The sequence below is a fragment of the Tiliqua scincoides genome, chromosome 12 (assembly GCF_035046505.1).
Source record: "Tiliqua scincoides isolate rTilSci1 chromosome 12, rTilSci1.hap2, whole genome shotgun sequence".
In the NCBI taxonomy this organism is placed as follows: Eukaryota; Metazoa; Chordata; class Lepidosauria; order Squamata; family Scincidae; genus Tiliqua; species Tiliqua scincoides.
The window spans coordinates 16,377,618-16,393,698 of record NC_089832.1 but is presented as its reverse complement, the minus strand read 5'-3'; the positions used below and the strand labels follow the sequence as shown (position 1 = coordinate 16,393,698).

General features: G+C 46.0%; 1 protein-coding gene across 2 annotated transcripts in view; it reads left to right on the top strand.

Annotated features, from left to right (window-relative positions):
• COL4A6 (collagen type IV alpha 6 chain) overlaps positions 1-16,081 on the top strand; it is a 177,811-nt gene that overhangs the window by 42,513 nt on the left and 119,217 nt on the right. For both annotated transcript variants that reach the window (XM_066640029.1, XM_066640028.1), the window contains exon 3: positions 9,325-9,408. In XM_066640029.1, coding sequence (XP_066496126.1) covers positions 9,325-9,408 — 84 coding nt within the window. The remainder of the gene's footprint in view (positions 1-9,324; positions 9,409-16,081) is intronic.

Below are 16,081 nucleotides of genomic sequence, written 5' to 3'. Positions count from 1 at the left end.
TTGCCATGGGCTTCCCCCCATCAAGCTTTTTCAAATTGTACTACTCCACTTTAAATTTAGTAGCTCTTCGGTATACCCCTGCCTTAGAGATGTGGGGTTAGACGCAAGAGCCAAAGTGGTTCAGTGGTTAGAGCATCGGATTTCGCCCAGGACGTCTTGGCTCAGCCTTAAGGCTTGTGATACAGGCACATTTCAGACGTGCCTACCTCGTAGGGTTGGTGAGAAGATAAAGTCAGGAACCGCATAGCCACCCTGAACGTCTTGGGAGGGGAGTGGGGGAGAAAAACCAACCCCCACGCTGCTGCTCTACCCCATCTTTCTCTCCTTGGGGATGGGACGATTCAAGGCGGCTTACAAAAGCTATTGAAATTTCAGCTGAAAAAAAATTCAAGAAAGCAACAGCAATCATCATACAAGAATATAAAGAGGAATTAAACAAGTCCTGCAAATGGAGAAAAGCCTCTGTTAATGAGCCAATCCTCACCTTCTGGCAGAACACAGGCAAGAAAGGAGACAACTGTCCAGCACAAGGCAGGGACATCCCCATTTTGGGGGCTGGCACCGAGAAGGCCCTGTCGTGTATCACTGAAAGTCTGCTAGTGCCCCTTCCGTGCTTTGATGGGCATGGCTTGGCTACCATTTGGGAGCGGTTGTGGAATTTGTAATTGTTGTGTTGCCAAACAGCTGAAGGGTTCTGTGTGACCAAGGTCCATTAACCTCTTTTTAGCCACAGCTTGAAGCTAGATTTGGGGGCACGGGGTGGCATTTCTTTTTTGGTTTGCCTATACCACCTTTCCTGACCAATCAGGATTAGTGCTCCATCTCAGGTTCCCAGGATGGCTCCAGGAGGTGACTGTATAAGTTTGTATTTAGAGGAGCTAAAATTAATAGAGACTCTCCGCTGCCTTGGGTTGGGTGGGTTGGCTTGGCCCGTCTGCAAGATGAATTGCAGAACTCTAGCTTTTAAAAATAAACTGGAGATGAACAGGAAGAAAAGAATCAGGCAGGTTTGCTGCTTCAGTCGAATCTGCCCTCGGGAAAAACGGGATGACCTCGTTTTTAGCTACCATGTATGTCAACATTTAAATCGCAGTTGATTTCATACCTTTGGGGCTTAATCTGGGAGACACCCGCCCTACCTTCGTATGGGGTTGGTTCCACCCTGTCTGTATCTGACGTGGGACTGTCCAAATTTAGAAACTTAAGCTGGGACTGGGTTATAGCAGTCACTCGAACAGACAGCTACACCCATCTGGGAGATGGATACTGTGAGCTGCCACTATATAAATGGAATCACAGCACTGTCCAATGTTAAACAACGCTTTTATTTTCCACTTGGGTTCCAGCCATGTTAATGTATCCTTGCAGAAGAGGAGGATAAAGTAAACCCCCGTTATTCATCACAAACTCTTTTTTGGAAAGATATGGAAGGTTTTGCTTATATGGTCCTGTAATTTATGAGGGCAACACTGGAGATGGTGCGTAAGGCCTATAAAACTGCAACCTGGAATTTGAGCACTTAATAGGAGCTCCTGAAAACTGGGCAGGCTTGAACTCAAGCTCTTAAATGGAGTCTACTCCCCTCCTGTCGACTCTGGTTCAGGGGGTGGTGGTGGAGATCAGCCAAGTTGGACACTGATAGAGGGTCCATGGCCCTTAGAGGTCCCACCTGGCCAGGCCAACCTTGAATTCTCAATACTGGGGGCATCAGGCAGTGTCTTGGGGGCTGTTTATGTGTGTGTGTGTGAGAGAGAGAGAGAGAGAGTGAGAGAAATCTATACATGCCGCAAGACTCCTTGTTGTGTCAGCTTCCATCTACCAAGCTGTAACTATATTTACAGGTCTCTCCTTGTATCCACGGAGAAACTGGAAAAGGCAGGCTCTTGTCATCCCAACAGATTCTCAAGGCTATCAAATTAAATTATAGGGAGAAATGTCTGCCTAGGAGAAAGTTTGGGTCAAGAAATGTGTAGGAGCTCTGCCAAAGCACCTTACTCTTTTGCATCCCCCATTCTTGTCCCTCTTTGCCTCAATGAGGGGTTGTGCAGGAGAACACCCTGGTGGATCGTGCCCTTGAATGCTCAGAAGGAACAATTTCATCTGCCTGTGCGCCAAACCTTCATGCACGCCACCCTGAGTTTGCATGTATTCCAATTAGGAACAATAAATCAGCTCTTCCATAATCCTATAAGCCGCACATTACATAACTTCCACCTTAGCGTGAAATCAAATAGCCATGGCACCCTTTGCGTCGCTAGCTGTTTATGCGGCTTTAATGATGGTGGTGTGTGTGTGTGTGTGTCTACACTGACCTGTTTTTTCTTAATGGTGGTTGGCAACCTTCAGTCTCGAAAGACTATGGTATAAGCCTACAGCACCCAGTATTCCCAGGCGGTCTCTCATCCAAGTACTAACGAGGCCTGACCCTGCTTAGCTTCTGAGATCAGACTACAGTGGTTGAAAATCACTGTTCTAATCTAGACCAGCATGCTTCTTTCTTCCACACTTCCTCTTTGACTTCATTTCCCTCTTTCAGATCCAGGGCGTAGGGGAAGGGGAGAAGGTGACAGTGGTGGGCAGATAGAAGTGGACACTGGGCACCCCAACCCCGCCAATCTTCTACTATAACTGCCTCGGTTGATCTCATGGATAGACCGACTCCAGAGGGGGCCAATATGGAAAGCCTAAATCCACTACCGATGCATCACTTCACCTCTCGGATGGGCCACTCGACTAACTTTGATTTAACTAGTATTTATTTTTCACATTTTTATACCACCCTTCCCCCAAGGGTGGTATACATGGTTCGTTCCCTCCTTTTGTCCTCACAAACAACCCTGTGAGGTAGGTGAGACTGAGAGAGAGTGACTGGCCCAAGGTCACCCAGGAAGCTTTGTGACTGAACAGGGATTTGAACCTATAAGAACAGCCCCACTGGATCAGGCCATAGGCCCATCTAGTCCAGCTTCCTGTATCTCACAGTGGCCCACCAAATGCTTCAGGAACATAAGAACAGCCCCACTGGATCAGGCCATAGGCCCATCTAGTCCAGCTTCCTGTATCTCACAGTGGCCCACCAAATGCCCCAGGGAGCACACCAGATAGCAAGAGACCTCATCCTGGTGCCCTCCCTGGTGCCTGGATCTTCCAGGTCTAAGTTCAACTCCCAAATCACTACACCATCCTAGCTCCCGAACCAGTACAAATACGGTGGTCGGCCACATGGAAAAATAAGTTGTTCTGCAAGATAGGGTATTTCCAGCATATTTCAGGAGGCACGGTTCTGCCTCGCTAAGCTTTTGGAATTCCTTCTGATGATATCGCAGGCTCAGCAGACCCAAGCGGTCAACTGGCTGTGCAGGAGTTAAAACTGTGAGTCGAAACACCCGGCCGGCCGCACTGCTTTGTGTCAGTCATCTCCAAGACTTGGACATTGGGAGGGATATTGCCCCGACAGCCCCTTTTAGGGGAACGAACAGGGCAGTGATAGGCCAAATGCATTCAGGTACATTAATTAATAAGGTGATGGTAGATTCCCCGAGACAGAGAACCTCTTTGTTTCCAAAGCCTGCGCCTGTCAATTTTACATGAAATGGGGCTTTGTCCTTTGGCTTGCAGCTTAGGCAGGCTGGTGGGGTGAGCCTAGCTTAAGCCTTGAGCAAAGTTGCAGATCAAGTCGCACGCAGGCTTAGACGTCCAACATTTTGCCCCTGCTGTAATTAGTGTACTTGCACCGGAGATCATCTTCCTTACAATGCTGTGTAGAGAGGAGGGAAGGGCTTCTTTGGTTTACTGGGAGAAAGTAACCAAAGGTGGCCTCCACACAAAGCGGCATTCTGTTTTGGATGTCACACTTCTCTCCGTTGTGTTCGAAAGCCACAGGAGAGTAACTGTCCCTCTTCATCCCAGTACAGTATCTTTTCTAGTGGCTGGTGTTCTTCTGCATCTTTTTAGATTACGAGCCCTTTTGGGACAGAGAGCCATTTAGTTATTTGACTTTGGCTGGGATCCTAACCACACTTTCCTGAGAGTAAGCCCCATTGAACAAAATAGGGCTTACCGTATTTTTTCGCTCCATAAGAGGCACTTTTTCCCCCCAAAAAAGGGGGGGAAGTGTGTGCGTCTTATGGAGCAAATACTGCAGGCAAGGTCCGCACCGGGGGCAAGGTCCTCATTTGCACAGGCGCCACAGGGGGAGGGCAGGCTTACTTTAAAAGTAAGTTTTCCTCTAAAAATTAGGTGCATCTTATGGTCAGGTGCGTCTTATGGAACGAAAAATACGGCACTTCTGAGTAGACCTGGTTACCCCTTTGTCTGTAAACCGCTTTGTGAACTTTTTGTTGAAAAGCGGTATATAAATACTGATGATGATGATGAGCTTGTGTGGTTCAAGATGGAAGCGCCTTGGAGTGCTAGCAAGAAGAGGCCATCGGTTACATCCCACAGTGCCCCTGTGAGTTTGCCACAGTGCCCTTGGGTGCCATGGCACACAGTTTGGGAACTATTGATATATTCCATTATGTGTATCCCGCACATACACGTTTTTCATGAGGATACATGTGTCCATTTTTAAAGTCCATATGGGGAGTGAACCCTTCAAGTGGAGGTGCTGTCACAAGTTGGGAACTGGTTAAGAGCCTGTGCCCAGCAGATAACCCATGTGGCCCGCCTGATCCCTGAGATTCTTCAGAACCAAAGGCAATGGTCGTGTGCAAAATGCAGTCAGCTCCAAGCTGGCCTGTGCCAGAGAGAGGCAAAGTAATGGAAGAACATGGATCTAGACCAGGGGTGTCCAAAATTTTTGGCAGGAGGGCCGCATCATCTCTCCGACACTGTGTCGGGGGCCAAATTAATTTACATTTCAAATTTGAATAAATTTACATAAATGAATATATTAAAGATGAACTTATATGAATGAATGAAGGTCTTGCAATAGCTCAAGGCCTGTAAAAGGCCTTGCGCAAAGCAAGGCTGGCCTTTCCTTTGCTGCCGCTACTGCATCACAGACGTGAAACAACAAGCAGTGGAGGGAGGCCTCATCCTGCAGCTCACTCGAGAGGCCAAACAGTCGCCCTCACGCTGAGAGCAGTTGTGTCGGGCCAGTGCAGGCTCCAACAAATCTCCAGAGGGCCAGAGGCTCATTGGAGACTAGGGGTTCCCTGAGGGCCGCACAGAGAGGCCTTGAGGGCTGCAAGTGGGTTTGGGCACCCTGATGTAGACTAAGCGAGGTTGGCTCCATGCCCCAGTAACATCAGAAGAGATGCTTGCCTGAGGCCGGTGACTCAGCAAAACATCTGGAATCCTGCGAGTAGCTCATGCTAAAATTAATGACTGAAATCCAAAGGACTTGGATTAATTTGGCTGAAATCCAAAGAACTTCCTGTTCTAAACGAGCTTGTCCCTGAAGAGGCAGGAGTGTAATTGTCCACGGGGCAAGTTGCAACGGACCAGCAGAGTCCTGTGCAGGCAGACCCCTCTCTCTGTTTCTTATCTCAGTTAAGCCAGACATGGCTTGAATCCTTCTGTTCCTGTCCAACAAAATAAAAGATGAAGGCAGCTCAAGCCAGTGGATTCCTGCTTTCCTTGCTTATTAGCTTGAGATAATAAGCTCCATTTTGACGTCAATAAATCTTTGCAACATCCCCCCCCCCAAAAAAAAATCTGTACTAGCTCTATCATGTCCCTCCCCCTTCCCTTTAGTTATCTTCTTTTTTGACTGAAAATCCCTAAGTCTTAAGCCTTTCTTGCAGGCTGACACTTTTTTTCCAACTTTTATTAACTGCGACCCAACAATTTTCCTATTGTTCTTTCTTACAACTCCTCCAAGATCCTGCGCAGTGAATTTTTAACATTTTTCTTTTCACAGCACACTGATCTCTACAGTCTTCTCTGTGGTCTTCACCTCTTGGGATGTCACTCCTGTCTTCTGGGATACTCTTCCTGGTTCTGTGGCTCTGTTTGTAGGGCAGTTGTCTGTAGTAACAAATTTCTGTCCCTCTTCCTCTACCAGTTCATGTAATAGGGGTTCATGGGCAGGAGGTCTGGTCTAGAGGGTAGAGCCTCCATTGCCTGAAGATTAACATCCACAAGGTCGCCAGTTTGAGGCCACCGGCACCGTGCGACCTTGAAGCAGCTGGCAAGCTGCAGCTGAGCTGTTCCATCTGCTTGGAGCGTGGGAGGATGGAGGCCAGAATGTTAAACCAGATCAGAGTGTAACACCTTGAATGTAGTGGTTCTTGAAAGAAAGAACCTTCTTTCAATTTGTAAAAATCCCTGCGTGGATTTAATAAGCCTGCCTATGTAAACCGCCTTGAATAAAGTCTTGAATAAAGACCAAGAAAGGCGGTATATAAATACTGTATATTATATATTATTATTATTATTATAATAGACATTATAGACAGTTGTCCTCTGGGTTCAGAGCCACAGAACCCAGAAGAGTTTTTCAACAGTTTTCAACCACTGTGCTCCAAACTCCCTTGGCATACCTGAGGACCTTTGGTGGCACACCAGTGTGCCACAGCGCACCAGATAAAAATTGCTGAGCAAGAGCAAAGGCGGTTCCAGCTTTCCAGGGCTGAGGCAAAAGCCCTATAAGTGGACCCCTAATGCCATGGGACAGATGTAACCTCTGTCCTTGGCCCAACCAGTGTTACACGGGCCACTCGGATTTGTGCCCATGAAATTGCGGGTGCAGATATGAGTAGCCCCATAGGGTGAGCTGGCATGCCACCCAGGGGAAGGGGAATCAAACCCCTTTGCTCTGAGTTGCGCCCCAACCTGCACCTACAGTACCATGCGCTCGGAGGATAAAAGATAATTTATCTGAGCAGCTGGAAATCTTGCCAACCCAGGTATGCATTAAAAGAGAGATGCTTTTAATGATTTAACACTTTTGCTCATTGAAATGAGCAAAATATATTTTGGGGAAAATTTCAAGGAGAGCATTCTTTAAAATAAACATTCTTTATTTTTGGAACATTCTTTAAAGTAACTTATAAGTATTACTTAGAAGTATTTGATTTGGAAAATTGGGGGCCTGGTTCAGCATGATAAGGGGTCAGTTTTTGCAGTTCATGAGTGGATAGAGAGATGCTCTTTACACTCTCACATAATACCAGAACCAGGGGACATCCGCTAAAATTGAGTGTTGGGAGAGTTAGAACAGACAAAAGAAAATATTTCTTTAGTAAGCGTGTGGTGGGTCTGTGGAACTCCTTGCCACAGGATGTGGTGACAGCATCTGGCCTGGACGCCTTTAAAAGGGGATTGGACAAGTTTCTGGAGGAAAAATCCATTATGGGTTACAAGCCATGATGTGTATGTGCAACCTCCTGATTTTAGAAATGGGCTGTCAGAATGTCAGATGCAAGGGAGGGCACCAGGATGAGATCTCTTGTTATCTGGTGTGCTCCCTGGGGCATTTGGTGGGCCGCTGTGAGATACAGGAAGCTGGACTGGATGGGCCTATGGCCTGATCCAGTGGGGCTGTTCTTATGTTCTTATGTTATGTTCTTATAAATATTGCGCACATGGCTGTTTGCCGTTTAAGCAGTTTGGGAGTCAGCTCCTTCCCGTAAATAAAATACTTGGGTGACATGCAACACCTGGTCCCCCGCCAACAGGCTCTGGTGCTCTTCCTAACCGTCTCAGGTTTCTTTCATTCACAAGCGAGTGACTCCTTCGTGCAGGGAGAGGAAAGGGGAAGTGTCAGGTGAGCATGACATCTTAGAGGGAGCATTAATCTGTTTGCAAAGGAAATGCTTGGCTAGAGCCCATTCCACATGGACCCGAAAACCGTTAAGGAGCGACAGTTGCAATAGGATCAGACATTTATGTAATGCTTAGATGAAGCATGGATTCTAGAACAGCGGTAAATTAAGATGGAATGTGGTGGGTCTGTGTTATCTTGTACCGTCCCATCCCATCTGCAGGCCAAATTCTTCCAGCAGATTTTAGAAGCTTCTGGTCTTTAAGGCAGGTTTCATTGATGATGACAAGAACAACCGAGTACCAAGGGCTGCCTGTTTTTAAAGAGCTGTACTCCTATTATACAGCGGTCTGCAGCCAGACACGCATTTCCTAAGCTGTACATAGAAACATCTGCGTATGGTGGTTGTTTGGCTATACGTAGTATTCATTCCATTCCATGCTTGTACAATCTATATGTAATGGAAGGGCCACTATATGTAATGTAACTATATGTAATCTATATGTAGTGGGTTGAAGGTTGTGACTTGCTTATAACCAGTGGTTCTCAAACTCACCACGGCTGTGGCACCCTTTGCGCTTAGAGGCTGCATGATCTTGGCCCAGTGAGCCTGGAAGAAGAGACCGTGTGGCGTCCCTGTGAGTAAAGCGTGGCAACCAGAGCACACAGTTTGGGAACCTCTGCTGTAAACCATGGTTTACTGGCTCATCTGAATGCAGCTGTTGTCTTCTCCTGTTGCTGTCTGTGGCCCACTGGGTTGAGAGAAGTGCAAGACCACCTTCTGTCTCTACCAACCCAAGGTGCTGCCCCATCTTGGCCCTCCATGTGCCACATATGCACATAGGCAAAAATCATGTGGTTGATTTCTCATGTAAGTGAATGTAAGCAATCAACCATGGAATTTTGATTTATGTTCCTTACTTTCTCATATGCTTCTGCTTCATTCAAATCAGATTTGAAACACATTGGTTGGCATTTGCATGCTGAAGTATCAATAGCTGAGTAGGGGGTACAGCTGACCCACACACCATTTTCCATGTTGTGGACCAGATCAGGAAGTTACAAGTCTTGACTTCAGTGGGACTTGCTCTTAGGTAAATATGTATAGGATTGCCACGTTAGGAATATATTTAACAGGCATGTGCTGGGATCACAGTCCCGAATCTCTATGCCACTTGCCTCGATTTGCAAACAAGTCATTAATGGGAGGCTGTCGTGACTCGTCCATATCCATTTTTCAAGTCATTTTAACTCATACCTTCATGTTTATACCTTCTAACTTATATACCGAACTTATACCTTCATGTTTCCATTGCTGATCTTACTATTCATATAAACTTCTTTTGACACATAAACAACACTTCCAGTCACTCTTTGCCTGGACTTTTAGAGCTCTGGGTTTCAGAGTGTGTGTCAGATTTTTAAAAGGTATGAGCTGAAATGTGCTGTCCGGGACGTTTCAAACATAGTCGACTTAAGTATATATTGCGGCTTGTCAAAACGTCCATAAAACGAACCGATTCTTGGTACTGTGCTTCAGCGTCTAGCAAGATTTTGGATGGATAAAAGAGTCATTTTATTGAAGCGAGTCTCTTTTTGTTTTTCTGCAACAGGGCGGCAAGAAATTTTATCATGGACCTTGTGGGGGTCGAGACTGCTCTGCCGGCTGCACATGTTTCCCAGAGAAAGGTGCTCGGGTAAGTTTGGTGAAGAGAAACAGCCTCCGGGTCTCTTATCTCAGCTGTCTCTTCTCGTAAGGAAAACAAAGTCAGTATGCACAAGATTTGGCTTAATTGACTTCAGTAAGGCCAAGGAAGTGAGGAAGGACAGCTTCCCAAAGAATACACAACCTTAAACTTCTCATGGAAATCTTCTACTTACTGGGCTCGTACCACAGCTAGATAGTTAACTGGAAATTAAAAAAGAGAGAGAAAGAAATCAACTATCCATACATCAGAAACACACCATGGGCCCTCAGTATCTACCGGGGACCTGTTCTGGGACTTCCTGTGAATGCCAAATTCTGTGGATAATGAAATCTGTGACTGGAGGACCTCAGAACACCTCCAGACATGAACCGAAAGTGATTTACAGTCATGTCTGCGAGGCCTTCTGAAGACCTCCAACCATTGGCTCAGCATCCATTGATACTGAAATCCATGGATCCAGAGCCCACGGGTAAAGACAGCCCACTGTATAAGTACAATGACTATATTATTTTCAGTGCCTTGGAGATGTCTACTGGAATATCCTTCCATTTGTATGCATTTCTCCATGATCATTGCCCATGCTAAATGTTTTGTGTCCCACTTTCCAGTCTTAAAGGATTCTCAGACTGATTTACAGAGCTGGAGAAATAATCAAAGGTTGGACCAGACATTCTGGGCAGCCCCAACGTATCAGATCTTCCATTTTAATTTTCTCTCAGAGTGATGTTAAAAGCTCTAAGCACCCTGGGCGCATGAAACAGATTTTCACCTGAAATGGAAAAGATGTCAGACCTCTCTGAAATGAATTGGCCCCAAACTGAAGACCTACTGAGCTAAATGGACCAGTGGCTTAGCTCTACCTAAGGCAGCTCCCTATGTTTGTAACCAGGAGTGATACGCTCTATTTTTTCCCATCCTCCAAGGAGCTCAGGGTGGGTTATAAGGCTCTTCCCCCTCCTCTTGCTTCATTTCATCATCACAGCAACCCTGCAAGGTAGGTTAGACAGCAAGACAATGATTGGCTGCAGGTGCTCCAGCTGGACTCACTGCTGATAGGGTTTCATAACTCTGTCTATAGTTCTCCTAGTTTCTCCTAGAGCAGAGCGGAACAGGAAGTGTGGAGAGGAGAGGAGAGTGATGGGTAGAGCGTCTCCAACACTCTCCTCTCCTCCACACTTTCTCTTCTGCTCTGCTTGCCTCTTACTTTTTGAAACCAGGCAGCAAGTGTCCTGCTAGATGGTGGAGAGGCACCCTTAGGCCAACCCAGTTTGTCTTCCTGCGCCTAGTTTGCTCCTCGGCCATGTCACCTTACTCACTCTTTCATGGAATCTTCAGCATCCTGGTGTGTTAGAAAGTAACATGAGTGAAAAGGATAGCTCTCTGCCCCAAGGAGCTTACAGTTTTGACAGTGGAAACAAAGGGAGATGCCTGGTTAATCGGAGATGAGTTTGAGCTGTTAGGAAAATCTTTATAAAGTTCCTGCTTGGTAAAGGGAAAAGCCCTTTGGTGACAAGACAAGAGGCTGTATACCGAGCGCTTCTGAATGTAGTAACATTGACAGGTATAAAATCTTACGAAGGACATTTTGTTTGATAGAGCTTATGGCTGGGGCCAAAATCTCAACTAGCTGCTTGGACCGAAATTCCCGCACACAGCGCGATGGTTTTTTGGGTCACACCAGGCCTCGTCCTTTTGTCTCTTTCCATTTCTGGGGTTCAGCGGGCTTGTTTGAATTGCAAGGTCAACAGCGTTTTGAGGCCAGTTCAAACTCTGGGTTTGCCTTTTGTTAAGATGTCAGAAAGATTTTGGTCTGCTTTCATTACTGACCTGGGAACTCGAATGAACTTTAACTCCTGCTTCTTACGGGGGGCTAAACTGTGAGGGCTGGCCTCTGTTTTTTGTTTTTCTTAAAACAAACAAACAGAAAAAGCCAGGACCGTCCCAGCAGAGGTGTGTTGAGAGGAGCAAATTTTATACAGATCCATGACCTGAACATGGCATTCGGATGACTGAATCAGTCTGGCTGTAGCATCTCAAGAAGAACTGGAAAAGGATTCAAAGAGGGCAACCAAAATGATCATGATGGTGGAGGAACATCTCCCTTATGTGTCTGGGTATTTTTTTTAGTTCAGAAAACAACTGAGGAATGACGGAAATAAGAGATATTTAGAAGATTGTGTTGTGTGGAGCTGGGGCACAGAGCATCCCCTCCCTTCTGCCTACCTCTCTCGTGATACTAGAATTGGGGTCAGATCTATGCACACGCTCAGTGAACTATAGTTTAGGGCCTTGCATTATAGGAGGGGTCCCTTACATTTAAGGGAGACATTAAGGGGTCTCCCTTAAATGTAAGGGTTTACATTTTGTATGCTGTGTCGATTAAAACGTATATCCCCCAGAGGTTCCTCATATATTCAAAAGCTTTAAACTAGTGATTTTCAATGTTTTTGTTCTCGGCACAAGCTGGTGTTAGAATTGAAAAAATGCTGAAAAAACTTGTTCCGGTTCTACGGCTCTGTTTCTAGGGCAGCGGTCACCAAACCCGCGACCGCTGTGTAACAAAACACTGGTCCCCGTTCAGACTGGAGTCTACAATTCTGCCATGTCGCAGGAGACTTCTAGTCAGATCAGGGGACAGGGATGCTCTGGTCAATTGTGTCTGTTGCCTGGTTTCCTAGAAGACGGCGCAGCAGAACGTCTGGGCAGATGTGACTGCCCAGGAAGTCCCTGTCCCCCAATCTGACTAGAAGTCCTCTAGCAATGCAGTGGAATGCAGTAAGCTCTGCTTACTGGGGAAGGGTTATTCTAATCTCCGGATCTTGGGCGGATGGGTTATTCCAGTGTTTCTCAAACTGTGGGTCGGGAGCCAATTTCAGGTGGGTCCCCATTCATTTCAATATTTTCTTTTTAATATCTTAGACTTCATGCTACCATGGCATGTGACTGCATTTGGGGAAAAATGTGACAGACCTGTACTTTGAATAAGCTACTATGCATATTCTTTTAACAAATGATAGTAAATAGGACTTACTCCTGGGTAAGCATGGGTAGGATTGCTAAAAATATTCCTGCTTGATGAGGTCACTTCCGGTCATGGCATCACTTCTGGTGGGTCCTGACAGATTCTCATTTTAAAAAGTGGGTCCTGGTTCTAAATGTATGAGAACCACTGGGTTATTCTAAGCCCTGAATCTGGCCCTTGGGCCAGGGTTTGGAAGGCCCTGTTTTAGGGCAACTGTCTGTAGCAAGGAATTATCTGTCCACGGGGTGTGCCGGCGGAGGAAGAGGGACAGACTAGAAGTGACATCTGGAAGAGGCAACGTGTCTGGAAGAGGCAGTGTCGCTGGAAGTGACATCGCAAGAGGCAACAGCCATAGAGGTCAGTGTGCCATGAGAATAAAAACATTGAAAATCACTGTGGTGTGCAATTATGTGGCTTTGCGGGGTGGCAGTGCCTCCAGTATTTATTTAGGATTATCTAGTCGGTGTAGATTTTTCATTTTGTGCTGTTGTAGATTCCTGCATCTCCTCTTTGTTTTTGTGCAAAAAAAAAAACCTGTGGGTGAGCTTGCCAATGACAGCCAGAGGAGAGTGATGTCTTGGTTACAACTAACACAAACGTCACATCGCAGTAGTGAGAAAGCTCTCGGGTTCTCCAGAACCCTTTTCAGGCTGGAGGTGAAGTTCTGGAGAACATTTGAGCCTGCTTGCTACTTTGTGATGTAAGTCCTAATTTAAAAACTTAGCCAGTTTTGTTTTTTATTTTGGTCGGATGGGCCAGTGCAGCTACCTCTGATTTTTGTGTAACCAAAGCTGTGTTTATATTGTGCCGAAACCACCATCTTAACGGAACACACCTTCCACCTGGTTTTCATTCACCGCTTGACCCAGAGCCCGAGGCGAACTTAGCCCCTGACATTGTTTGCAGACCTGCTTCCCACTGGCTGAGCACATTCCCAGAAACAGCCTTGTGGAGGAGGGAGTTGGAAGATTCTTTTTTCCCTGACTCCACTGTTTCAAGCCATTATGGAACAGAAAGGGGCTTATGCGGCCTCACCCACACAGCTGGCTCTGTGCTGGGCATGTGGTTCTGTATTTTGTCACCGTTGTTTTTTTTTTAAACACACGCAGCAGCTTCTAAGCAGCCCTTTGGCGATTCTCACGTCCCCAATCTCTTGATGCCTGCTTTCTTATCTTGCAAGAGAGAGCTTCTCTAAACATTGCTTGAAGTTTGATATAGGGCGGTGCCGTTCCCCTGTAAGCTCAGGTCGTGTGAACTTTGCAATCACCTCTTCTCCGTCAAATCAGGCTTTGGGGAAGAAAAAAGTGCTGGCAGACTTTCCCAGGAACTCAGCAGTCTGTTACAAGGCAGCTTACGTTCTCCAAAAGAGAGAGTCCTGGCAGCTTCGAAATAATCTTTTAATTTTTCTTGTTGTCAATTTCATCGACAAGCGATGGCAGTTTCATCGATGTTCATCGATTGACAAGCGATGTTGTCAATTTCATCAACAAGCGATGGTGATGAATTAAGCGTGTGTTTGCCGAAGATCAACTCTGTGGAACTCCTTGCCACGGGATATGGTGATGGCATCGGGCCTAGACGCCTTTAGAAGGGGATTGGACAAATTTCTGGAGGAAAAATTCATCACGGGTTGCAAGCCAGGATGTGTATGTGCAACCTCCTGATTTTAGAAATGGGCTATGTCAGAATGCCAGATGCAAGGGAGGGCACCAGGATGCAGGTCTCTTGTTATCTGGTGTGCTCCCTGGGGCATTTGGTGGGCCACTGTGAGATACAAGAAGCTGGACTAGATGGGCCTATGGCCTGATCCAGAGGGGCTGTTCTTATGATCTTCTGCTTTGATTAAATCATGGTTGTCAGTATGAAACTCCCTACCTTGACAAATCCATTGGGTTTCACCTTTGCCATGTTTTGAAGGCTTGTGAACAACACCAGCTTGTTCACCCTGTTGCTTGGTTGGTGTCTGATCTACTGTCTTTTGGGGTACTTTTTAAAAAGTGCTGCCTTGCATGCAATCTTATTGGATTATTCTTTAATGTTTTGTGTAAGCATCTTGAGGCATCTCCTAAATGAGATGGAAAAATGGGGCCTAAACATCTTTAATTAATTACGTTGGTCAAATGCAAATGCAGTTGTACAGGATGGATTTTTTTAACTGTCTGCTGATTTTTATATATGTTTATTGTACGCTTATTATGCCAGTAAAGGTTTGATGATGATCTAGTACTAAACATTTTGCATTGTGACCTTCTGAGGTCTTCAGAGGTCAAAAAGCACAAACAGAAACCATGAAATATCTGGGAAGTTGTGCTTTTTGGCCTTCAGAAGACCACCGAAGGGTCTCCAGACCCAACCACAGCACGACTCCAATCAGGTTCAAAGGCCCCAATCCACTGATTCCAACAACTGCAGATTTTGTTCTGTGAACGGAACCCGCATGAGTGTGTGTGTGTGTGTGTGTGTGTGTATAAAGTTCTCAATCCTAGTTCTAGATCAGGGGTCTCCAAACCCCGACCCGGGGGCCAGATGCGGCCCGCAGAGGGCCTTTATCTGGCTTACATAAGAACAGCTCTACTGGATCAGGCCATAGGCTTGCGGCCAGTCTCTGATCCCTTGAGAGCCTTTGGCCCAGTTGACCAAACACAGGTTGTGCTTGTGGGGTGGGGGAATGAGGGTCCATTTAAGTGTGTGTGCTTTATTTCTTGGGCTATGTTGGTGTTTGGAGAAATCCTGGACATTTGAGCCCATTCATTCATTCATACATTCATTCATTCATTCATTCATTCCAGTCATTCATTCATCTCTAATGTATTTATTTAAATTTTATATTTCTTTTTTTTTTTTCTGGCCCTCGACACCATGCCAGATATTTGATGTGGCCCTTCAGCTGAAAAGTTTGGAGACCCCTGGTCTAGATCATTCCTTCTACTGCCTTTTATATCAACACAGCTACTTAAACCAAACTAAAATACAGCCTTACAAAACACTGTTGACCTGCTGAGAGACCTTTCCTGATAGGATTGAGTTTCTAATCCAGAACAAATGTTTGTCCTTTTCAATATTAGCCAGTGTGGCTTTACTCTGGCCAATAAAAGAAATCGTGATCTCCGTTCCTCTCGCTGGGGAAATCTAAGTGATTGGGGGGAGGGGGGAGAAAGTAGTAATGTGGTTTTTTTTGAGGATGGAATTATCTTCAAAGTTTCAAACAAGAAATGTTGACCATCTGTTCGCCTTGAGTCAACATGGGTTTGGCCCAATTTCAGGTGCAAATGAAATAATAGCAGCTCAGACCATCTTGGTATGCCAGTTTTTATTAACCACTACCAAGGCCTGCTCTCTCTCTTATTTCCAAAAAAGCTCATTGCTGCCAATTGGGGCATTAAGCAATTAGTGTACATTTCCCTTCTCCCACTCAGTACAAGGAGTCCCAGCCATTAGTCGGATTCGCTTGGATCTAGTTACGATCACAAAGTTGCACGTCACAGCTGTTGCACCCCCCCCCCCAATGCAGTTGGGTACGATCAAGACAATCCTTTGTGTACGTGTCGGTGGTGGAAAGTGGTGTTCCGAAACCCTGGAGTGTGTCTGTCAAGATGTCTCCAGAGGCTGGGGCACTGCAGGTCTTTTCGGGCTTTCAAG